This window comes from Stylophora pistillata, chromosome 2, assembly GCF_964205215.1.
Source record: "Stylophora pistillata chromosome 2, jaStyPist1.2, whole genome shotgun sequence".
Classification (NCBI taxonomy): domain Eukaryota; kingdom Metazoa; phylum Cnidaria; class Anthozoa; order Scleractinia; family Pocilloporidae; genus Stylophora; species Stylophora pistillata.
In genome coordinates, this window is record NC_142520.1 from 28,453,315 (window position 1) to 28,474,168 (window position 20,854).

The window sequence follows — 20,854 nt, forward strand, 5'->3', positions numbered from 1 at the left end:
AGCAGAAGATATCCCAGCTGTGTGCAAAAGATACAAACAGGCTAACTGTAAGAATGCAAAGTCAATCATAAGAGGAACTCTGGGGCTGGAAGTGTGGAAGTTCCATACTGATACAGACACTGACAACACATCAAGAGGTGAACTGGTTAGAAAAACAGACACGGTTTGATGCTACTCTGGTTTAGTGATTTAGTAAATGTAACTGCAGAATTACAATTCTGACAGGAGTGCCAAAACACTTTTTTTTATTTTTTAATTTTTTTTTAATAACCTCATATTTATATGTTTCCAGTTTTCCTACATATTGTCAGAAGGCCTGCTTCAAAATTAAACCTAGAAAATAATAAAAATAAATGATCCTTTCTTTAATACAAATGTTTGGGACAAAAGACCAATTAATGAATACAGCTCTCGGAATACTTTGGTTCCTTAAATTTTCTTGACAAATAAATTTAGTTTTTTAGACAACCCTAACAGAAAAAAATGGTTCCCCATTTTCTGTGCATCAATATGCCTCTCATACAATTATGAATTACAGAGAGCTAATATCAACCATAAGCACCAACTTGTCCGTTATATAACCAGACATTATGTTACCAAAGAGTCCCTCTATCTCTAGGGATCTCAGGGAAACACTACCTGAGGAAAAAGTAAATACACAATAAAAATCAAATTGTTTAAACAAATATTGTTCTGTGACAGTGTTCTCCTTTTCAGGTGGGTAACAAGTAACATTAACCGCCTGTAGTATAGGGGAATCCTTGTTTACAATATTTGCGTCATTAGCATAAGCAATTCAGTTTCTCATGGAGCTAAAAATAAATCAGTTCTGAGTATCGAAAGGTCAAAGTATGATTAACTCGGCCAATGAGTACAAGCCTAATGCATTGAATACTTTTTGTGCAACACGGGTTTAAAGACTCAAAATTTTACATAGAATGTATGAGCCATTAGCGCTTTTGCCACCCAGAAATTTTGCAGTTTTTGATGGACTGTTTCTCTTTGAATATTACACTCAAAGAGCTACAAATTTCACCCTGTACTAAGGTTTTCTAGCTCTTTAGCTGCCTGAAGTCAATTTGTATCTAACATGCTTCCTTCTTTACGCAAAGCCGTATGCAAATGAGCAAAAATGTAAACAATGACGTCAGCATGAATCCGCCTATTACCTCAGTTAGAAAAGAGTGAGAAATCTTAAAAATTCAACAAGTAAAAAGAACTTGAGTTTGCTTTATCAGTTTGAATTTTTTTTTTACCGGTCATAGTTAAAATGAGGGAAAACACTGTCCAATACACTTATTATAATAATTATATATATATAGAAATATGATTTAATTATAATAATAGAGTCAAAGTAAATACTGAATATTAAACTTAGGAATCTCCTGACACAAAATCAAGGGCATTCTTTAAACAGATGTCACTCCTCACAATTATTATGTGAAGCAAAGATTGCAGTTAAAACCTAAATTGCTTCAATTAACCATCAAGATCACTTTAAGCTGTACAAGAAACAAGATGTCAATAATCAACACAAATTTTAAGGCTAAACAGATTTCGAGGTTGAATAAAAACTCAAGGCAATTTATAATTTTTCTTAGTGTGTAACATTTGGTACCCTTTTAGAAATATAGTTTAGCCCCCGCTAATATTAATCTTGCTGTTGGAGATTACCCAACTGCATCAGTCCGTTTTCCAATCTGTAACCTACTCCACATTCAAGATTAACAACTGGATTAAATGCTTTTAATTTCTAGGCATAGTAGAAATCTCTCCTGATCTAATTTTTAATTAGAAAAAGATAATGGATATGATATATTTTGTCTAAGGTCTGTTACAACAGTTGTGTACACCAATATTTCCTTTAATCCTTTAAAGATCATTACACATCACTCTTCATAAATTGTAATATCTTTTGAGGTGCTGGTTAAACTGAACACAACCTCTACAAACAGGGCTCAACACTGATGGTAGGCAACTAGCCACAGACTAGTAGAAATTCAGTTTTGGTTAGAAGCTTTTAATTTCCACCAGGCAGTTTAGCAAGTAAACAAACTGAAATTGTCGTAGATGTGATTCCTTTCGCCCTCTCGATAATTCAGTGATACAAACCGTTGGTGCAATTACAGATATTTGGAAGTATACGTATTTTTTTTCTTCTTTAGCAAAATCCTTCCTCGATAGAAATCAAAAGTAGGTTTTTGTCAGCAGCAGCGAATTTAGACCACGTGACCAATCTATGACGCATGAAGCTTAAAAGGTCTAATAACCAGTTTCGTGACATAAAAGACTTCCGCTTTCAGTTTCTAAAAGTGGGGGGGAACCCCCTAAAACTGTTGTTAAAATTTCGCTTTTGACGTTCAAAATGTTCAAACGCTCTTCTGTCTGGGCGAGCATACTTCGATAACTGCACTTAAGGTTGGTAAAGGGAAGTGAAAAGAACTCGGAAACGTCGAGGTAAGGTTTCGGTAGTCGTAGATGTGATTTCGCCCTCTCTATAACTCAGCGATACAAACCGTTGGTGCAATTTATACAAATGTTTGGAATTTTACGTATTATTTTCTTCTTTAGCAAAATCCTTCTTCGATTGAATTCAAAAGTAGGTGAATTTTGTCAGCTTACAGTATCATCGCGGCTCTGAACGTTCTTTAGGAGTGTAATTTTGCCCAGAATGTTCTATTTCTCGGCGAAGAGACTGTCCGGCAAAATTCGCAGTCGGCGAAGATGTGAAATTGGCTAGCGCTGCGTTAGGTTTATTCAGATCTACCTTGCCACTTTCAATTCAATCGGGCATAGACCTGGTCGATGAATTTACCGGAAAGAGAATTGAGCTCAGTAACTTGTTTAGGGATCTATAGAAGATACATGGTCCCTTTACAGAGTAAAGTTATTATTTATTTTTATGTCGTTACATCACTGGTAACACTGCAAACCACATGTTCATTTCACTTTTCTCTGCATGAATGGTTGGTTTGATTGTCTGCTCCCATTCTGGAGCTTTCAAGACTTGAAAATCAGTCCAAGGTTTAACGAACAAAAAGAAAATAGCTGACCTCGTTGAAATCGCTACGAATCGTTAAAAACTATGCTGAACTGACAAAGAAACGGAAGTCCAAAGTAAAGCTGGAAAAGCTATACTTCGAGTTAAATCTTAACCTTATTTACTCTATTTCAATGCAAATGTTCCCTTTTAAAAGATGTACTTTGGACCTCAAAGATGTACTTTGGACTTAAGGCTACTAGCTAGGTCTCTCTAGCTTGCAGCTTTGTCAATGGTTATCTTACGCATCAGTCGCTAAGCAGTCAAAGTAGACCGACACAAAACAGGTCTTTGTATCCATAACGTAGTTTTGATGACTAAAATGTTCAGATGAGGCTTAATGACTTATTAAACAACTCCTTGAATTGGACTTACGGTATTTCCTGAGAGCACGGCATACAATTTGATGTCACGAATTCCACCGGCTGTTATCGATTTTAGGAAATAGGGGAACCAATACTTTCTGAGATTCAGCTTACTTTAGTACAGTCTGTATATTCATTTTGTACAATTTTGCTTCTTGTAACCTTGCCCATTTTTTTAGGAATTACAAACAGCTTTTTGATCAGTTATCAATAGGGGAGATAAAGTTAACTTCAATGATCAGTCAGTTATTCTCAATCATGAACCAACGCCTACTTGTAAACCAAATATGAATGAAATGATCCATACAAAAAAACGTAAACCTCTTTTCACAATGTTTCTATTTGAAGTAACATTGTAGGAGGCAGTTCAGTAGAATATTTACATAACAATTATCCACCTGGAATAACGTTACGTGACAAAAATGTCTCCGCTTTTATTATGTACTAAAACGGTAGACAGCGTTGAAGGCGCCCCCTGATTGGCTAGTCAAACTCAAAGTGTTCTTTTGCTATTTACCACCGAACAACTCGGGAAAAAATGGCGTCCCGGTTTCCATTCGTGACAAGCGAAGAAATCACTTAAATCAGTTTATGTTGGTGCATATTATCTCACTTTTTTCTTATATACTAAAGCATAGTTAGTAGATGGGACTGGTTATGAAACCCGGTAAACATCGAAGAGTTAAACAATAGCGCGGTCGGCGATGTTGAACAGACCCGTCACGTGACTCTGACCGTGCACAAGTTCATTCAAGTTGGCGGACGGTGCAGACGATCTGTTTGTGTGGTGAGAAGATTTTGAGGCGATCTTAGGTATTTTGGAAGACGATGACGAAGTAGAGGAACAATTTTCCGTCGCAGTTAGAAATGTAAGTTGAAAACGTTGCAATTTCGAGTTGTAATTTTGCACTACTGAGCTTAAATTTGCCACAGATGGGCTACTCGACGCGTGTAAAAACGAAATTCAACAAACGCTCGCGTATAAACCATGCTTGTATATTGCCGTTTCTTCCATGGAAAACCATAACAAAGACATCGGCCTTTGATGTTTACCGGGTTTCATAACCAGTCCCCTCTACTAACTATGACTACAACAACTATTCACCTCAGTGTCGGTGCTTAGCGGTGGATATTTACCACGCCGCTTCGCGTCACGGTAAATATTTACCACTAACCACCTCCACTTCGGTGGATAGTTGTTAGTTTCAAAGTGTAGCGGAAGTTTTTCAACTACATTTTCCATAAAGTTCACTTTATCAAAGTAAAATTAGGTTAAATAAAAGACTTCGACTTAAACAAACACCGTTCTGGCCGTGTCAATTTGAAACGTAAAAGAGCTTTTTGGCTCCTCGGTATTCTGATGATCGCCCCTAATTCGATTCTTCCTCCCCCCCCCCCTTCCCCCCCCCCCCGCTTATACTCTGTTAGCTTAGCGACCACTGATCCCCACCCGTTCCCCCCAAAAGTCTCCGGACCCATCTCCCTCACCGATCAATTATTGATTGGTTCCAAAGGCGTGGCGAATCAAAGATAGCAAGATTACATAATACCGACGTCAACATTTCTGTTCTGGTCCTCAATTCACCTTTAAGCATTCAACTTGGTTTTTGAAACGTTGAAACTCGAGCAATCTGTCAATTTGCTTTTAAGCTCAGTTATTACACACAACATGCCCATTTGTTTGTAAATTAATAACAGCTTTGCTCAGTCAAAGGGCAGCATCAGTCAGTTCAACTGTGAATAATATAAAAACGCCGGCACGTAAGGGTCCGTGTAGGAAACTTCATCGAATCTGACATCAATAAAAAAAAAAAAAGCATAAAGCAAATGTGAAACTTCTTTTCACATTGTTTGTATGAGAGGGAAGATGATAGTAACCTTACTACGGCATGCACGCAACCATTAGGTCGCTTTAAAGTAACATTAGGGAACTTAAGCACCGGTCGTTTTTGAGGCAACGGCAACTTTAGCGACCGAAAGAGCCTGGGAAGAGAACAACGTCGTTCCCGCCAAAATATAAACGTTAAGCAGCTAGACGAGGTTTGCGGCGGCGACGTGGGTTGCAAACTCTGTTCGCTTTTAAGATAAGCTGTGTGAGAGCATGTCATCCTTCAGTGAGATGAGAAATCTGCTTCTTTTTTTGTACGATAGTAAAATCATCAGTGACGAAGAATTTTTAACCTTGTACGAAAGTCACAGTTCCAAGAATCCAGAATTCCCTTACAGCTCATACCCTGAGTTTGATTTCGACCAGATGGATGAATCAGAGTGTTTAGCGGAGTTCAGAGTGCGAAAACAGGACATAACGTTATTGGCAAATGTCCTTCAATTATCAGACACTATCCGCTGTCCACAAAGAACAACGTGTCACCGAACTGAAGGGCTTTGAATGCTTCTGAAGCGCTTCTCGTATCCATGTCGCTATTCAGACATGATTCATCGTTTCGCAAGACCAGTTCCTGAGATAAGTATGATTACCAATACAATGATGGATCATATTTTTTTGAGCCATGGTCATCGTATTTCACAATGGAATTTTGATATATTGAGTCCGCCAATGCTACAGGAGTATGCAGATGTTAGTCATGGAAAAGGTGCACCTCTCAGCAACTGCTTTGGGTTTATTGATGGAAGTCAGACCAATTTCTCGCCCAGGCCAACACCAAAGAATAGTGTACAATGGCCATAAACGTGTACATTCCCTCAAGTTTCAGTCCGTCGCTCTACCAAATGGACTCATTGGAAATATGTATGGGCCTGTCGGTAAGTTATGTTCACTGGGATGCCATGAATATAAGCTGCCACATAAGGTTTCTTTAATTTATTAATTTTATTTATCCCTTTTTGTATGCAGAGGGGAGAAAACATGATGCAAGCATGTTGGTAGATTCCAATCTTCTCCAGGAATTGGAAAGGAATGCATTTTCCCCAACTGGCCAACCCATGAGTGTTTATGGTGATCCCGCCTATCCGCTGCGAATACACCTACAGGCCCCATTTCGCCATGGTGTCCTAACACCGATGATGGAACAATTCAATTTTGACATGAGTTCTGTTAGAGTAACGGTGGAGTGGCTCTTTGGTGACATCATCAACGACTTCAAGTTTTTGGATTTTAAGAAAAACCTGAAAATTGGAATGAGTAGTGTGGGAAAAATGTATCTTGTATGTGCACTTCTTAATAATGCTGTTACCTGCCTATATGGAAACAAAACCTCAGAGTTTTTTGGTCTAGACCCTCCTTCATTGCAGTATTATTTTAGATAAATTCTCTCAAATAAACCGAGCAGAAATGAAGGCCATTTTAATTAAACACAAATTCATTGAGTACTTGAATTCTTCTTGGTGGTCAACAATGCAGAAGTGATCAAACTTGTAACAATAATAATGAATGAACTTGGTTTTTTTTTCGAATTCACAAAACGCAAGTAAATAATAAGACATCAATTTCAACAAATACCTGTCTTTTTTCTGAAACAAATAAACACTGACTTTACATGTTCATACTTAGGGAAAATGTCATTCCTTCTATTGAAGCTTTTCAATAACCGACAGAATGGCTTGATTTGTTTGTTGTTGTTGCTGTAAGACAGTCACCATCACTCGCTGATTCTGCTCTTGCTCTAGTCTTCTTAGATCCAGCTCTTGTTGTCGTAATTCTCGCTCAGTCTTGACTTTCTCTTGCATGAATTCAACTAGTGGTTCGGTGCGAGCACTTCTCCGTTGGCGCTTCGGTTTCTCCACGCATTCGTCGCCATTCTCTGTTGACTTTCGCTTTTCCGTTTCGCTGTATCGCTCTAAAGCTTTCTGCCTTATGTCCTCTGCCTTGCTTTTATCTTCTTTTTGCTCTCTTGACTGAGCATCACCAACTTTGTTTAAGCTTTCTTCTTTCCCGACGAGTTCTAGCAAAACATCTATTTCAGACATATCGTCCACGGATATTCCACTTGCAGTTTCTTCTTGAGGCATCTTAGCCTTATACTTCTTCTGGAGAAGAACCCATCGGTCTCTTACTGCCCTCTTATCTTTGAGATGAAAACAGAGTGTCTTCACTTGATTTAACTTTTCTGTGATCGATTCCCACCTTTCTCCCCTGGCAACACTTCCTTTTTTGAATGAAAACAAATCGCTCGCCAGGATTTCTCGAAGCAAAATAACATCATGATCTTCAGTCCACTCCATAGCTCTAAAAGCAAAATACGACAATTCATCTATTTGACCGATGGTCGAGGAAAAATGTAAACTTGTTAAGATAAACATAAAAATATTTTCCGTTGAAATGTCTTCGAAAGACTCAATAGTTAAGCTTACTTTGCCTTTCCATCGGAGGCGGGCGCCGACATCTTTGGCTCAAAGCTACGAGAAATGAAAATGTCCGTGTGTTTATCTATATTTGCGTATACAGTTTGAACAACATGAAAGAAAATAATTCTAAAAAGGTAACAAGAGCAAAATAAAATGTTACAACAAGTTTGAGACAAGCTAATGAGGGAAAAATACTCACGTTCCGGATACAACGCCAAAATGAAGGTTCTCACGTTCGCGCGAAACGAAGGCGACTTGACAGACAACTCCAGAACGCCTACCGGAACAAAAAGTTACTTCCGGTCACCGTCGCCGTCGCAAAATAGCCTGGTGCTTAAGACCTACAGGAGGTAACACTTTCGATTTCTTTTACGAAGACGTCACGTGTACGACCTGATTGTAGCGGAAGCTGAGAAATGTAAGGTATTTTGGCGAAAATGAATTTCGTTCCTACACGGCCTGGGTTATATTCGTATACTTGGTGCAATCCGATGGAGTTCGACTTACTCATTTCCAAGTGTAAATTTCAGTAATCTTGCGATATCGGAAAAATTAATCGCGTATTTGTTATATTCGGCGTTTTATCATAAATATCTACACGTAAAGGGGGTAAGAAACCGCAATCGGATTTTGTTATCTTTTAGTTTTAAGAAACATGTAACAGACTAAGCTAAACGTTGGTTGCAGCTAGTTCCTTTTTCTGTCAAGCCCTAGCATAAGACGTTCTTTACAGTGTGTTTTATTGTAAAAAAAATTTGTAATTATCCAGCTCGAATAACGTTAAGCGTTTCGTGACAAAATGATTCCCCCTTTCAGTCTCTAATAGTAGGGGGAACCCCCTAACACTGTCGGGAAGTTTCGCTTTTGACGTTTTAAAGGTTAAAACGCCCTTCTTTCCAACAAATATACTTCGATAGCTGCACTGAGATATATCCAAAGTCTTGCACTTACGGTTGGTAAAATGACCGCGGCGGAAAAAACTTAAACCACTTTTCGCAATGTCTCTATTTGAGGTAAAAGAGCAGTAAGCAGTTCAACGGAATATTTATGTAATAATTATCGGCCTGAAATAACATTACGTGACTTCCGTTTCCAGTTTCTCAAAAGTAGGGGAACCCCCTCACCTGAGAGGTCAAACCTTGCGTGCATCCGAGCGAGTTCATTTCGATAGTTGCCGTTGGATATTTCCATAGTCTTTCAAACGGAACTTTTGCTGTGGGTTTATTGTGTCAGATTTTCTCTTTTGACTTGTTGTTAACGCTGGTAACCGAAAGTAAAAGGACTCGGAAGAGCTGAGGTAAGATTTTGTTTGTAATAGATGCGATTCTTAAAATAATTTCGCCTTCCCGATACCTTAGCGCCACAAACGTAGGTTCAGATAAGCAAATTATTTCGATAGCTGTAGTTAGATGTTTCCAAGATCCTCTATATAGGACTGATGGACGAAACTTAAAAAGAAACGCCGTGGGTGAGATTTTGGCTGTAGTAGGACGAGTAGATTTGATTAGTTTGTCACTCCCGTTAACTCAGTGACATATACATAGTTGCAGTTACAGATACTCGCAAATTCATAACATTTAACGTCGATTGACAAAACCCTTCTATGAACAAATCTATGAATTGCGGTGTTAAGTCAGCTAACGATGAAGGGCGGGCCACTGGAAAGAAAAAAATGTTTTACTGGAAAAAATATTGTACGGTAAAGAGTCGGGAAGGTAGATCGCATTCGACAACGCTATCATGGTCAGGATAAGTTTTAATTTATGCAAGGTCAAGTTAATCGCAATCGTCTTTAGAGCGAAGAAAATCGCAAATGAAAAACAAATTTAGTTGTGTCTTTTGCCATCAGTCCTAACGTATCAAACCTTGTGTTCATTGCACATGTACTTTGCATAACACTAGAATAAACAGGAATATAGGCGAGACAATATTACTTTTTCGGGTTCCTGACCATTTACTCTTGCAGATAAAAACAGAAATTAGCGCGACTAGAAGTTGAAGAAATATTGATTGGACACTTAACTTCTCAAGTTTAGAATCTACAAGTAAAGCTGGAAAAGCTATTCATTGAGTTAAATCTCAAACATTTATGCTCTGTCAATGCAAATGTCTTCTTTTTAAAATATTGTGTTGTGTAAAGTAAAGATATGCTTATAGTGTAGTTTGCAGTTTTGTCAATGGTTATCTTACGCATCAGTCGCTAAGCAGCCAAAGTGGACCGACACAAAAAAGGTTTTTGTATCCATAACGTAGTTTTGATGACGAAAATGTTCAGATGAGGCCTAATGACTTATCATGAAACAACTCCTTGCATTGAACTTATTTCTTGAGAGCACGGCATACACTTGGGCGTTATGGATTTTAGGAATTAGGGGAACCGAACACCTTCTGACATTGACCTTTCTTTATTAAACTGTGGAAAATTTACTGTCTGTAAATTCATTTTGTACAGTTTTCTTCTTGTAACCTTGCCCATTTGTTTAGGAATTATAAACACCTTTTTGATCAGTTATTAACTCCAGATGGCAGCATCAGTCTGTAACTGTCAATCATGAACCAGCGCCTACTTGTAAACCAAATATGAATGAAATGGCCCATGCAGAAATGTAAAGCTCTTTTCACAATGTTTCTATTTGAAGTAAAATTGTAGTAAGCAGTTCATGGGGGAATATTTACCTAACAATTATCCGGCTGGAAGAACGTCACATGACGAAAGGATTTCCGCTTTTAGTTTGTAAATGTAGGGGAACCCCCTTACTTGAGAGGTCAAACCTCGTGTGCGTCTGAGCGAGTTCATTTCGATAGCTGCAGTTGAATATTTCCATGGTCCTGCAAAACGGAAGTTTTGGTGTGTGTTTATTGTAATGTATTATTCGGAAAAGAGTCGAGGACGTTGATCGCATTCAACAACTGTAATTCGGTAAGAATATATTTTAATTTATGCAGGGTCAAGTTAATCGCAATCGTCTATACAGCGTGGCAAACCGCACATGAATAACAAATTTTGTTTAGTTCAGATCAAACCTTGAGTTCATTGCACCCTTAGGGCAGAGTTCAAAGAACACTGCCAATTAAACCAAGTTAAAAAGTTTTCCTTTCTAGTCTCGCAAAAATGACAATAGTAGTAGTACCTTTCTTCAAACTCGGTAAAAACTCTTCAGTGAAAACAAAAGCGTCCCAATCTATCTAGTTACAATATTACCTTGGTTAAAACTATTAACCATTCGAGCGAGGCCTTTTGACGAAACAAGGAACTGTTTTTACATTTTATTTAATAAGCAATAAGCTTACAAAAGAAAATTTTCAAAAATTTCTGATTTTTGTGAAGGAATGCATGACGTTATGAGTTCTGGTGTCAGTTTCTAATGGAGGGGAAACCCCTTTTTCTCACTTTGGGGAAAATTTCCCTGTTACGCTTGAGATGTTCAAACTTCCAGAGCGTTAGAGAAAGCACACTCTAGTGCTTTTAAATGGATCCTTTCAAGCGAGGTTACATGTCATATTCCCATCTGTTAGGCTGTTATAAGAACACTTTTAAGTAACACATGGTTCAATACAAGGCGAGGATCTGGTTATAGGGGAGATGTTTATGGCCTTCGAACTCAGCTGATCTGTATACGTTGTTACAAATACCGCCACGAATCTATCGTTAAGTAATTCCAGTAACATGTCTTAAAATTTACCTAAGTTTTTGTCAGCAGTTTTTTTAGGTATATATTCTTTTGCATTCTATATTCCGGCTTTGAGCCTTGCTAAGAAGATTTTTATAATGAACAGGTGACGTCGCCAGGTCTCCTTTAGGGTCTTATTAGCGGAGAGAGCCCCCAAGCCCCGAAGAATTTCGCTTTTACACTTGGGAGGTGAGAAATTCCGATGCGCCACTCTACCTACACTTTTATAGCTGTAGCACAATGCAGAGGAGAGAAGTTAAACACTATTTCTTTTCAATTTCAGCGCAACTCGATCTCGATCTTTTTTCGATAGACCGTTAATACACGGGATGGCGTTACACGTCCCATAAAATCCTCTGCGCGAAAGCGGCTAACAAGTGAACCTTTCCTATTAAGAATTTTTCAGAAAGGGAATCTTGGGATCTTTTTCCTTTTCTGGTTGAAAATCAATCTGTTGTGCCCAGGTTAGAGCTTAAACTCAAAAGTTAATTTGACGAACTCTTAGTACAATTGAAAGTATTTGTGAAACGTTCCCCATATTTAAAAATTACTGGTGCACATGCGTTATCCAGGGAACCATAAAATCAGTTACTTTATTGAGAATATATGAAAGTCATATCTCTGCACTGCAGTTTTAAGAACTGTATATGTAAGTGATCCTCGTAGTAATGAACGCTTCTTAGCAGCAACAAAAATAGGGCCTGAAAATGCAGGCCTGCACGGGATTTGAACCCGTGACTTCTGTGATACCAATGCAGTGCTCTACCAACGGAGCTAACAAGTCAACTGGAAGCTGGTCGTTATGTTGGTTCCTATGAAACTCGTGAAGTGATGAGTCAATGACTGAGAATATATGAAACTCATATATGTGCACTGCGGTTTTCAGAAATGTATATGAAACCAATCCTCGCAGTTAGGAATATTGGAATTTTTCACGAGCCGTACAGGCCCTATTCTTCTTTTCAGGAAAATTTTTTGGTATCTCAAACATGATTGAATCTTGTGCTGTTATAAATCATATTTGTCAACCGTTGGTCAGATTGTGGCTGATTGGTGTTGCTGTTAAGCACTAAAATAGCGTGTGCCTTTTCTATAGGTTGACAAGTCATGTAACTCTTCTAGCGCTAAGTCGCCAAGTTGGTTCTGTTTACGCTCAGTGAGAGAGGTAAGTTGTGGCTCATACTCCATGTTACCAGGTTAGATAAATGACAATAGTCTTAATTCCCCAAATGCACTCCTTGATTTTTCTTTCTCTGGGAATCTCATTTTCCATGAAAGCCTTGAAGTTTCTTTGAGAAACTATTGTGGCATCCTCAACTGTCTTATTTGTTAATTAAGATATACTCTCTGAAACTAATCAGATATAAATATTAAAATTTGGATTTTTTTTAGGATAGCCCCAGGTTATTTTTGGGATCAGCGTAGTAGATCCAACTGAGGAGAATCGAGCCAATAGTTGATAATACAAAGTTAAAATTTGGTTCTTTTGCAGCAATGGCGGAAGGTGGTCATGTGAACATTAATGATGGGAAATCTACAGACGGTAAGAGAGAAAACAGATTACAATTCATTGTTTTTTTTTTAAAGTTTCCCAAAATGATCATTTCCAGATTGTAGCTTGAGATAAACAGTGTTGGACGGTTTCGCTGAAGCATGATGAAAAATGAAAGTAGAATCACTTGGGAAATACTCATTGAATTTCTTGTAAAGGTTTTAACAGGAACCGTAATGCTTTGTTTCTACTCACAGAGAATTGTAAGGTCAGATCTGGTGACTTGAAAATAAATTTAGCAGATGATTTTCAGGCAGCTACGGAAGCTAGACTTATTTGTATGATTAATTGCCTTGTTACAGTGTCGAGTTCTCAAACCGAAAGCAAATTTATTTCCACGCCAAGCCAAATTTGAAGTAGTGAGAGAATACTTTAGAAGTAGTAACCAACTGCTGATAACTTCTAAGGAGGTTTGTTTTTGGGAGTGTGCGGAAGATTGAATTCAATCCCTTTCCACTTATAAAGAGTGCTGTTTATCCTCTTCTTGCCCTCGGGCACATAAAGCTATGCACAAGGGACCACCAATGCGAACTTTTTCGCTCTTTTCCTCAGTGCCTCTCACCAAGTTATTGCCACTGTCTGCATCTCCTTTTCTATATCCCCCCCCCCCCAGTTCTCTTGTTTTTCCTTTCACTCCCGTCTTGATTGGAGTCCAGTATATTTTGTTGAAAAGATCGATTTGAATATGGGATGTCTGCTTAATAAAATAGCTAGTCGGTTCCGTGGCACAAGACTGGAAATCATTATTATTCAGCGTACTTTTTAAACAAATACTATTTCTACGCAAACTACATTTTAGTTATAGCATCGATGAAAAAAGATGTGTGAAACACTTAAGATAGAGTTTGATCACTTTTCCACTGAACACCTGGATTTACGTTGGTTTAAATCCTCTTGCCAATGCTATTCAATGTTGGAAAAACGTTCCATCGTATTTGGTGTGCCATCGAATCAAAATGGCAAAGTTGGTTTTGAAACTGTTGGTTGAAACAAAGTTCACCTTAACCTTGTTCTAAAACGTGGCACCACAGAGCCTATAGATATTTAGCTAAGATATTATGGCTAAAATATATGATAACCTCGATATTTGACTGAATATTTCTCAGAAGCAATAGACGTTCAGGCTGAGTTACCGTCAGACAGTACATCACAATTTGATGATGCTAATTTAAAAGGTAAGAATGATAAATAGAATATATACAACATACTCAGTATGGTGCCCAAATAGCCAAATTAATAAGAATTCCACATCCTCATCACCCTCATTATCAAAGGGAGATGCTAAGGGACTTGGACAGACTAACGATCATTTAACAGGAAAGGCGTAGAACACTTTGTTTGTCAAAAACACAACTTTAACTTTTGAAAACTAGGTCAAACTACAACTCTCCAAACTACATTAATGAACTGTATATCTCCAAAAGATAGCTTTTGCATCCCTCTTGAACTATGATGTGTATTATAGATGTTTGCTGCTTTTCTGTTAGCGATAGCAGAGGTGTACTTGAAGGAAGGTGATAACGAGTACAGCAAAGGAGAGGCCGACAACGCGGTACACTTCTATACGGAGGGACTGCAAGTGAATTGCAAAAACATCAAAGTCAACGCTGTGCTCTATAGCAACAGGGCAGCAGCTCATTTGCTTTTGGGTAAGAATTGATCATTCGTTCCTAATATACCAGACCTGCATTCACAAGGATTCAATACAATAGGTTACAGTTCCGGTTGTGTGCGTGAAGGAACGCGTTTGTTTCTTTGCGAGTCGAATTACGCAGCCTCAATAAAGGTAACATGATGGGAAACCTAACCAATTTAGGGAGTAGTGCCAGAGGAAGTATAAGTCAGACAGGTCCGATAGATGTGATTGGGAGGTAAGTTTAGTAAAGTACTGACTTACACAAGTCCATTGCATGGCCCTGTCACCAGCTTCACGCTTACTGGCCGTACTGCCCCAACCAATTAGTATACCGCTGGACTAACAGATAGTGTGTCGTATACCCGTTATAATCAATGGTAGGAGGTGAGCCTTTAACTATTGGATCAAAACAAACGGCCAACATGATATACGTAGACAAACTGTTCGGAATTCGCATCACATCCTCCCGTAAGATACAGTCAGGTAATAAAAATTTATCGCCGACTTGGCAAGCTTGGTGTGTCCAATGAGCGATGTGGAAATGATTATGCCCGTTCCAAAGGATAGAGGATTGTACTTAACGTACTCACTCGAGAATATTTTCTTAGGTAATTATCAAGAAGCATTGGATGATGCAACAGTTTCCGTTCAGTTGGAACCAACTTTTATTAAAGCCATAGAAACCGGTAAGTTCTTTGCATTTCCTAAGGTATGCAGAAGTTTTTTTCGTTTTTATTATCTATTACTTATGACTGTGGGGTTGTACTACAAGCCAAGTGACCATGCAGGCAAAAAGTTAGTGCTAAGCGTCAACATTGTCTTATTAAACCGTTAAACAATCCAATTGTATTGGTTTCAATTTCAACTTTAATTGTGATGGACCCCTTTGAGTCTCTAGGTAATCACATGATTACGAGTGAAATTTGGGATAAATCTGCGCGAGTAAATTGTTCAAAGGCTAACAAAGCCCGTAGGGCGCGTGGAGTTTGTAGTCTTCAAAAAATTCACGAGTGCTGGTTTATCACAAACGGTTTATAAGGAAAGGTGATGCCAACAATCACTGTGCTGAACATCATCGACTTACGAGCCACACTATAAGCTGGGACTCTGCGCGGTGCTTAACCTACCGCACTAACCACTTTCAACGTCTGACTTTGGAAAACTGGTTTACTAACTTAGCACAGACTCCCCTCAACAGGTATCAACTACTACCGACACCATACAAACAACTCATTCACGAAATTAGCATTACAAACGAACTGAACAGAACGACCTAGCTTTACCGACGGATCGAAACAGACCAATCACGACCGACTTAGGCAACTTGAGTCTTACAGCCAAGAACATCACGGCAAAACTGAGCAGTCGTTGAACACGAACTGGACCAAGAACATTCTACTAACAAGAAATTTTCACTTGACTCTGATGATAACTTCCGCACAGGTTGTTGAAACGTCAGTCACCACCACCGACAAGTCCTTCTCAGGACGATCGCACTATACTTTCACTGAAATTCCAACGTGACCCAATTTTTACCCCAATATTTCCCGCTGTTATATAAAGTTGTTTCCTTTACCGAGTATCTTATTAGTTCTACATTCGCACTCGATACACAGTTGAGTTCTCTCCATTTGGGATTTCTGGCTTATAGTCACTTGCGATCTATGTATTCAGTTCTTGCTGTGACACTACAAAAGACGATAGACATCTCAAATAATCTCCATCTCGCCGACGTGTGATTTAACTACGAAAAAAACAAAAGTTTTCTTTGCAGAAATATCTAAATAGGTGTGATCTGCACATTATAGGAACTATGAGCAAAAATTTCTCGTCTTGGAAGAGGGAGCATAACCATTTTATCGTTTGAAAATGGTGAAATGCGACATACGATACCCTGAGTTTAAGGCGTTTTTAGTGTCAAAATTCAAAACCTCGTGTCAGACTTGCTATTTTCTATTCAAACTTCTTGTCTGACAATTCAGATACGCTATTTGTTTACTGAAACATCCATTGTTTCAATTCAAAGCAATATTTCTTCGATTCAGTCATGCTGTTTTTGGGGTGACCCTATTCGATGAAATGAGGCAATGGGCATCTTCTGAACGTCTGATATCCTAAAATATGGAATGACGGAATATCCTATAAAAATCCAATGACAGAATATCCTAAAACGCGGAATGCCCTGTTTTATAAAACAAAGTCTCGCTAAAATGGAATTGCAATGAAATAAGTAACAGGCAAAATCAAAAGAATTGTGGTTTAATAATTATTGGAGTCCAAAGGATAGAAAAACCGTGAGGTTTTTGAGCAAGTCCCTTGAAATTATAATTACCATTGTTATCATTGTTATTCCTTTTTATATGATTATTTGTTACCATTTGATTATTGTTTCAATGTCAATTAGTCACTACATTCTTAAATTGGCTTTCTCATGCGGAACAGGGTACTTGTGGGATGCAAAAGGTTTTCTGTTTTGCATGTGAACCACATTACCTTCTATCACTATTATACAATCTCCATTTCTGTTTCTATTTCTATTTCTATAAAAATATGTTGTATCAGTAGCCACATGCAGTCTCAGACTGCCTAGTTTTCACTCAATATCAACGTTCTCTACTGTTTGGGATTGACTGACGGGTTGTCGGCCAATGAGCATGCTGAAAGTTTTAACCGTAAATATTAATCAAGAAATCCTTATAGTCAGGTGTGTTTTAACGTTCAAGTTGTAAGTACTGATAGTGTCATCGAAAGACTGGTCCGGTTTTTGTTACATTTCTTTACCGGCGTGTATTTCCTACTCGGTCTGGAGTCTTAATTTTATTTTGACCGCTTTCATAATTAGAGAGTACCGTAGTTGACTATAAAAGTACAACTTATGAGTGTTTTTTAGTATATGCAATGGGTAGAATAATAATCATTAATTATTAACTACAATTATAATTGTAAATATCCAATTTCCTCTATTTAAGGGGCCAGTGCATGTGTCCAGCTTCACTTCTATCAAGAAGCCATCGACTGGTGTCAGAAAGGATTGACAGTATCCTTTGACGAATTAGTAATTAACAATTATTCCACGAGCGCGCGTTGGATATGAGATGATAGATAGCCAACGAGGCGCGTAGCGCCGAGTTGGCTATAATCATCTCATATCCAACAAGCGCGAGTGGAATAATTGTTTTATTAAAAACGTTAAATTAAATTGTTAAATTTTATTAAATTTTTAGCTCCCTTTTAATTTTAAGCTGACACATACGCTTGCCATATTTGTAGATTATGGTATATTGGCTGATATACCATAATGGCTAAACCAATAAAAAGTCTTGAATTACATTATCCAATGATCCAGTTTTTAATAATTAACAATTATTCCACGAGCGCACGTTGGATATAAGATGATAGATAGCCAACGAGACGCGTAGCGCCGAGTTAGCTTTAATCATCTCTTATCCAACAAGCGCGAGTGGATTAGTTGTTTTATTAAAAACATTAAATTAAATTATTAGATTTTATTAAATTTTTAGCTCCCTTTTAATTTTAAGCTGAGACGTACGCTTGCCATATTTGTAGATTATGGTATATTGGCTGATATACCATAATGGCTAAGCCAATAAAAAGTCTTGAATTGCATTATCCAATGATCTAGTTTTTAATAAAGGGTCATATTGCAGATGGAGATTTACTCAGTTACCTGAGTCAAAAAGTGTAAAGTAGACGGTTTGCATATGATGTTGAATGCGATGAGTATAAAGACTCAGGTTATACAGTAACTTCTAATTTAGACGGTATACATGTCCGACAACATATTCCGCTTGAGTGTCATTGTCAGAGAAAACCAGGCAATGCCAAAAGATGGGGGTTGGCCGATTTTCCTGAAACTCGCAGCATTTAAAACCTATCTGATAAGTTTGAGATTCGTGGTATTTAGACGAATGTCAAGCTTTTCACTCCCGAGATTGACCACCTCTCCACTTTTGCCCCTGGGGCCTCTAAAATCATTCGAAAAAGGTCAACTTGGGAGTGCTGTAAATTAATCTTCCTAACACATCTGGTATGCAGTACTTTTCTTTTTTAGGCTTATCTACCGCATTTTAACATGATGGGTGCTTTAAAACAAATTTTAGGTCAAATGACTGCTTTTCCCAAGCTTTGTAATCTTGGCAGGTAGCTTGTGCCTAGCCACGTAACGGATTTCTGGGATTTTAAAATCATTTTTTTTTTTTCAAAATTGCGGTTATTTCTTTTTTTATTCTGTACCATTTCATAACAGTCCATACCCTTTTTTATCAATAACAATAATTTATTGATAGGCACAAGAGACTCCTTTGATACAATTTCTGTTTAAAAATGTCCAAAATCGCTTTTTAATTTTTCCCCGCGAAATTAAACTGGAAATTGTACACAATAAATGACATTGCAGCATGCAAGCGCTTTTTTCCGGTAATGTAAAGTATCATATGATCAATATCTAATTCGTATAAATAAACCGAAATATCATCTAAAGTTGTATGACACAGACGTATCCCAATTCACGATTTAGGTCCTTTTTACTTAACTCCTTGCGCCATTTCTTTTGTTAAAGAAATGGAACAATCTTGTCTTCGTTACATAGAGTGTACTAAATCACGTAAACATGCTGCACTGAAAAGCAGTTAGAAAGACGTTAGGCAATGTGCACTTTTAAAAATTAGTCTTTTTAGTAGTCATATCTTTCTCAAGTGACCCTATCACAAAATGAAATGGGAAAAATGTCCTAGAACAGTTATAAACTGTATATGGATACGTCGATCGCGGCTGTCAACACTTAACTACCTATAAGTACCATTTATACAAATTTAACATGCTTATTTTTGATATGAGCAAGACTTAGCGTAAGCATTAAGTGGCTCGGTGTAGGCCCGTTTTCTTGAATAGCTACCGGCTGTTTGCAGCTCTAATGCCGTGCAGGTCTCCCTCAACTGTGCTACCTTCAGCGAACTGAGCTTTCCGGCGTGCAAAAGTGCGCAAACGTTTACTGCTCCGACCTGAATAGGGTGTTCAGAACTTTCCATATCCTTGTGCACTTCTTGGCGTATCGCCTGAATAGAGTCCTCTGATTGAAGGGCTTAGGGGTCTTTATCTGCAAACTCTTCCTCATGGTTCTCATCAGGCAGCCTTTCGCGCTGTATCGCGGACGTTCGTGAAAAAAAGTTGCTTATTTGTTGGGCGGTCCTCCATTCCTCCGGCTTAAATTGTAGCTTTCCACTGCCATCCCTAACACAGTTCATATCTCTGGCCACTTTAGCTGGATCGGCCTTTTGCCCCACAGCAGCACCTTGGCTGAATTTCTGTATAAGAAAGATCTTTACTTTCTCTTCCATTCTTGGAACCCTTTTAGTCGTTTTCAGAGCCCAGCCCTCACTCCGACATTCCATGGTTCTTGAAACTCCTGCTTCCTCAAAACCAATGCGTTGTGTTTCCCCTATCGCCACATGTACCTCTGTAACTCGGCTGGCCTACTTCTTTCTTGCTGTGTCCTAAACGGACTCACAATCAGCTGCACACACATGTTTTCCGGCGTCCATGTGGACCCCCGCCTCCTGCTGAGTCTTGAATGTCAGCATACAGATGCTCTCATAGCAAAAAAAGATTTCGCCTCTTAGAGTTGGCGTATGGCTTACTGAACCAAGGTTGGTGCTACGTGGACTGAACTCCTTCAGAACTTTCGAACCAGTTTCGCCCTGTGAAACAACTTCTAAGTAACTATAAGACAAAAATCTGCCAGGCCCATTGTTGAATGCTCGCTAAACGCGTATTCCTTTCTTCTTAAAATAAAAGTTATTTAGGAGATTGATGCCTTGCATTTTGTTAGCAGTACTTTCTTTGGTGGGGTCTACTTGAACAACAGCAGCCCTGAGTCCTTTTACCCCTCCATTCGACTCGAGCGCCGTCTTCATGTCTTCTGCAGTGATGACCCATCGTCGTACATGTGCCTTCATTTGTGCCGTCTTTCGATCTCAAATGTCTTTTCCTGACGAAGGCTCTGAGGAATTATAACGCAGTACCTTTACACTGGTTCATTGACTAATGAGTGGAAAACTGAGAAAAAGGAATCCGCTATGGTAACAACCTGCCGAACGAATAATCAATGATGTGTCGAAAGTTAAATCCAGTTAATAGTAGCGTATAACTTATGTGTTCTTCTATTTATTGTCATGTGTTTCTGTTTCTGTATTTTATCTCATACTGTCATTTCTGCTTTACTGATTTAATATCTAATTTCTGTTTCTTGTATATTTATTGAATCGT

General features: G+C 38.4%; 3 protein-coding genes and 1 pseudogene across 60 annotated transcripts in view; 2 read left to right on the forward strand and 2 right to left on the reverse strand.

Moving 5' to 3' along the window:
• The window catches only part of LOC148738184 (uncharacterized), a 103,072-nt gene that overhangs the window by 28,357 nt on the left and 53,861 nt on the right, over positions 1-20,854 (reverse strand). The gene's annotated exons all lie outside the window — the stretch shown is intronic.
• The window catches only part of LOC111320431 (uncharacterized), a 30,618-nt gene continuing 12,070 nt past the window's right edge, over positions 2,307-20,854 (forward strand). For 3 of the 11 annotated variants that reach the window (XR_015996990.1, XM_088750187.1, XM_088750188.1), the window contains exons 1-7: positions 2,307-2,457; positions 12,478-12,546; positions 12,874-12,924; positions 14,040-14,108; positions 14,421-14,582; positions 15,178-15,255; positions 17,539-17,606. Coding sequence is in view for 8 of the 11 variants with exons in the window: in XM_088750187.1 (XP_088606313.1) it covers positions 12,876-12,924; positions 14,040-14,108; positions 14,421-14,582; positions 15,178-15,255; positions 17,539-17,606 (426 nt within the window). In the remaining 3 variants the exon portion in view is untranslated. The other 8 variants (XR_015996989.1, XM_088750181.1, XM_088750184.1 and 5 more) reach the window with 7 other exon arrangements.
• On the forward strand, positions 4,824-6,907 carry LOC148738189 (uncharacterized; annotated as a pseudogene). The gene is made up of 2 exons (XR_015997000.1): positions 4,824-6,168; positions 6,260-6,907. The product of XR_015997000.1 is annotated as an uncharacterized LOC148738189 (transcript).
• On the reverse strand, positions 6,934-7,775 carry LOC148738190 (uncharacterized). The gene has a single exon (XM_088747860.1). The coding sequence runs from the start codon at positions 7,663-7,665 to the stop codon at positions 6,934-6,936; it is 732 nt and encodes a 243-aa protein (XP_088603986.1). The 5' UTR covers positions 7,666-7,775.

Excerpts from the sequence above, each read along its gene's own strand:
- LOC148738190 (XM_088747860.1), bottom strand. The coding sequence starts at position 7,665 with ATGTTTATCTTAACAAGTTTACATTTTTCCTCGACCATCGGTCAAATA.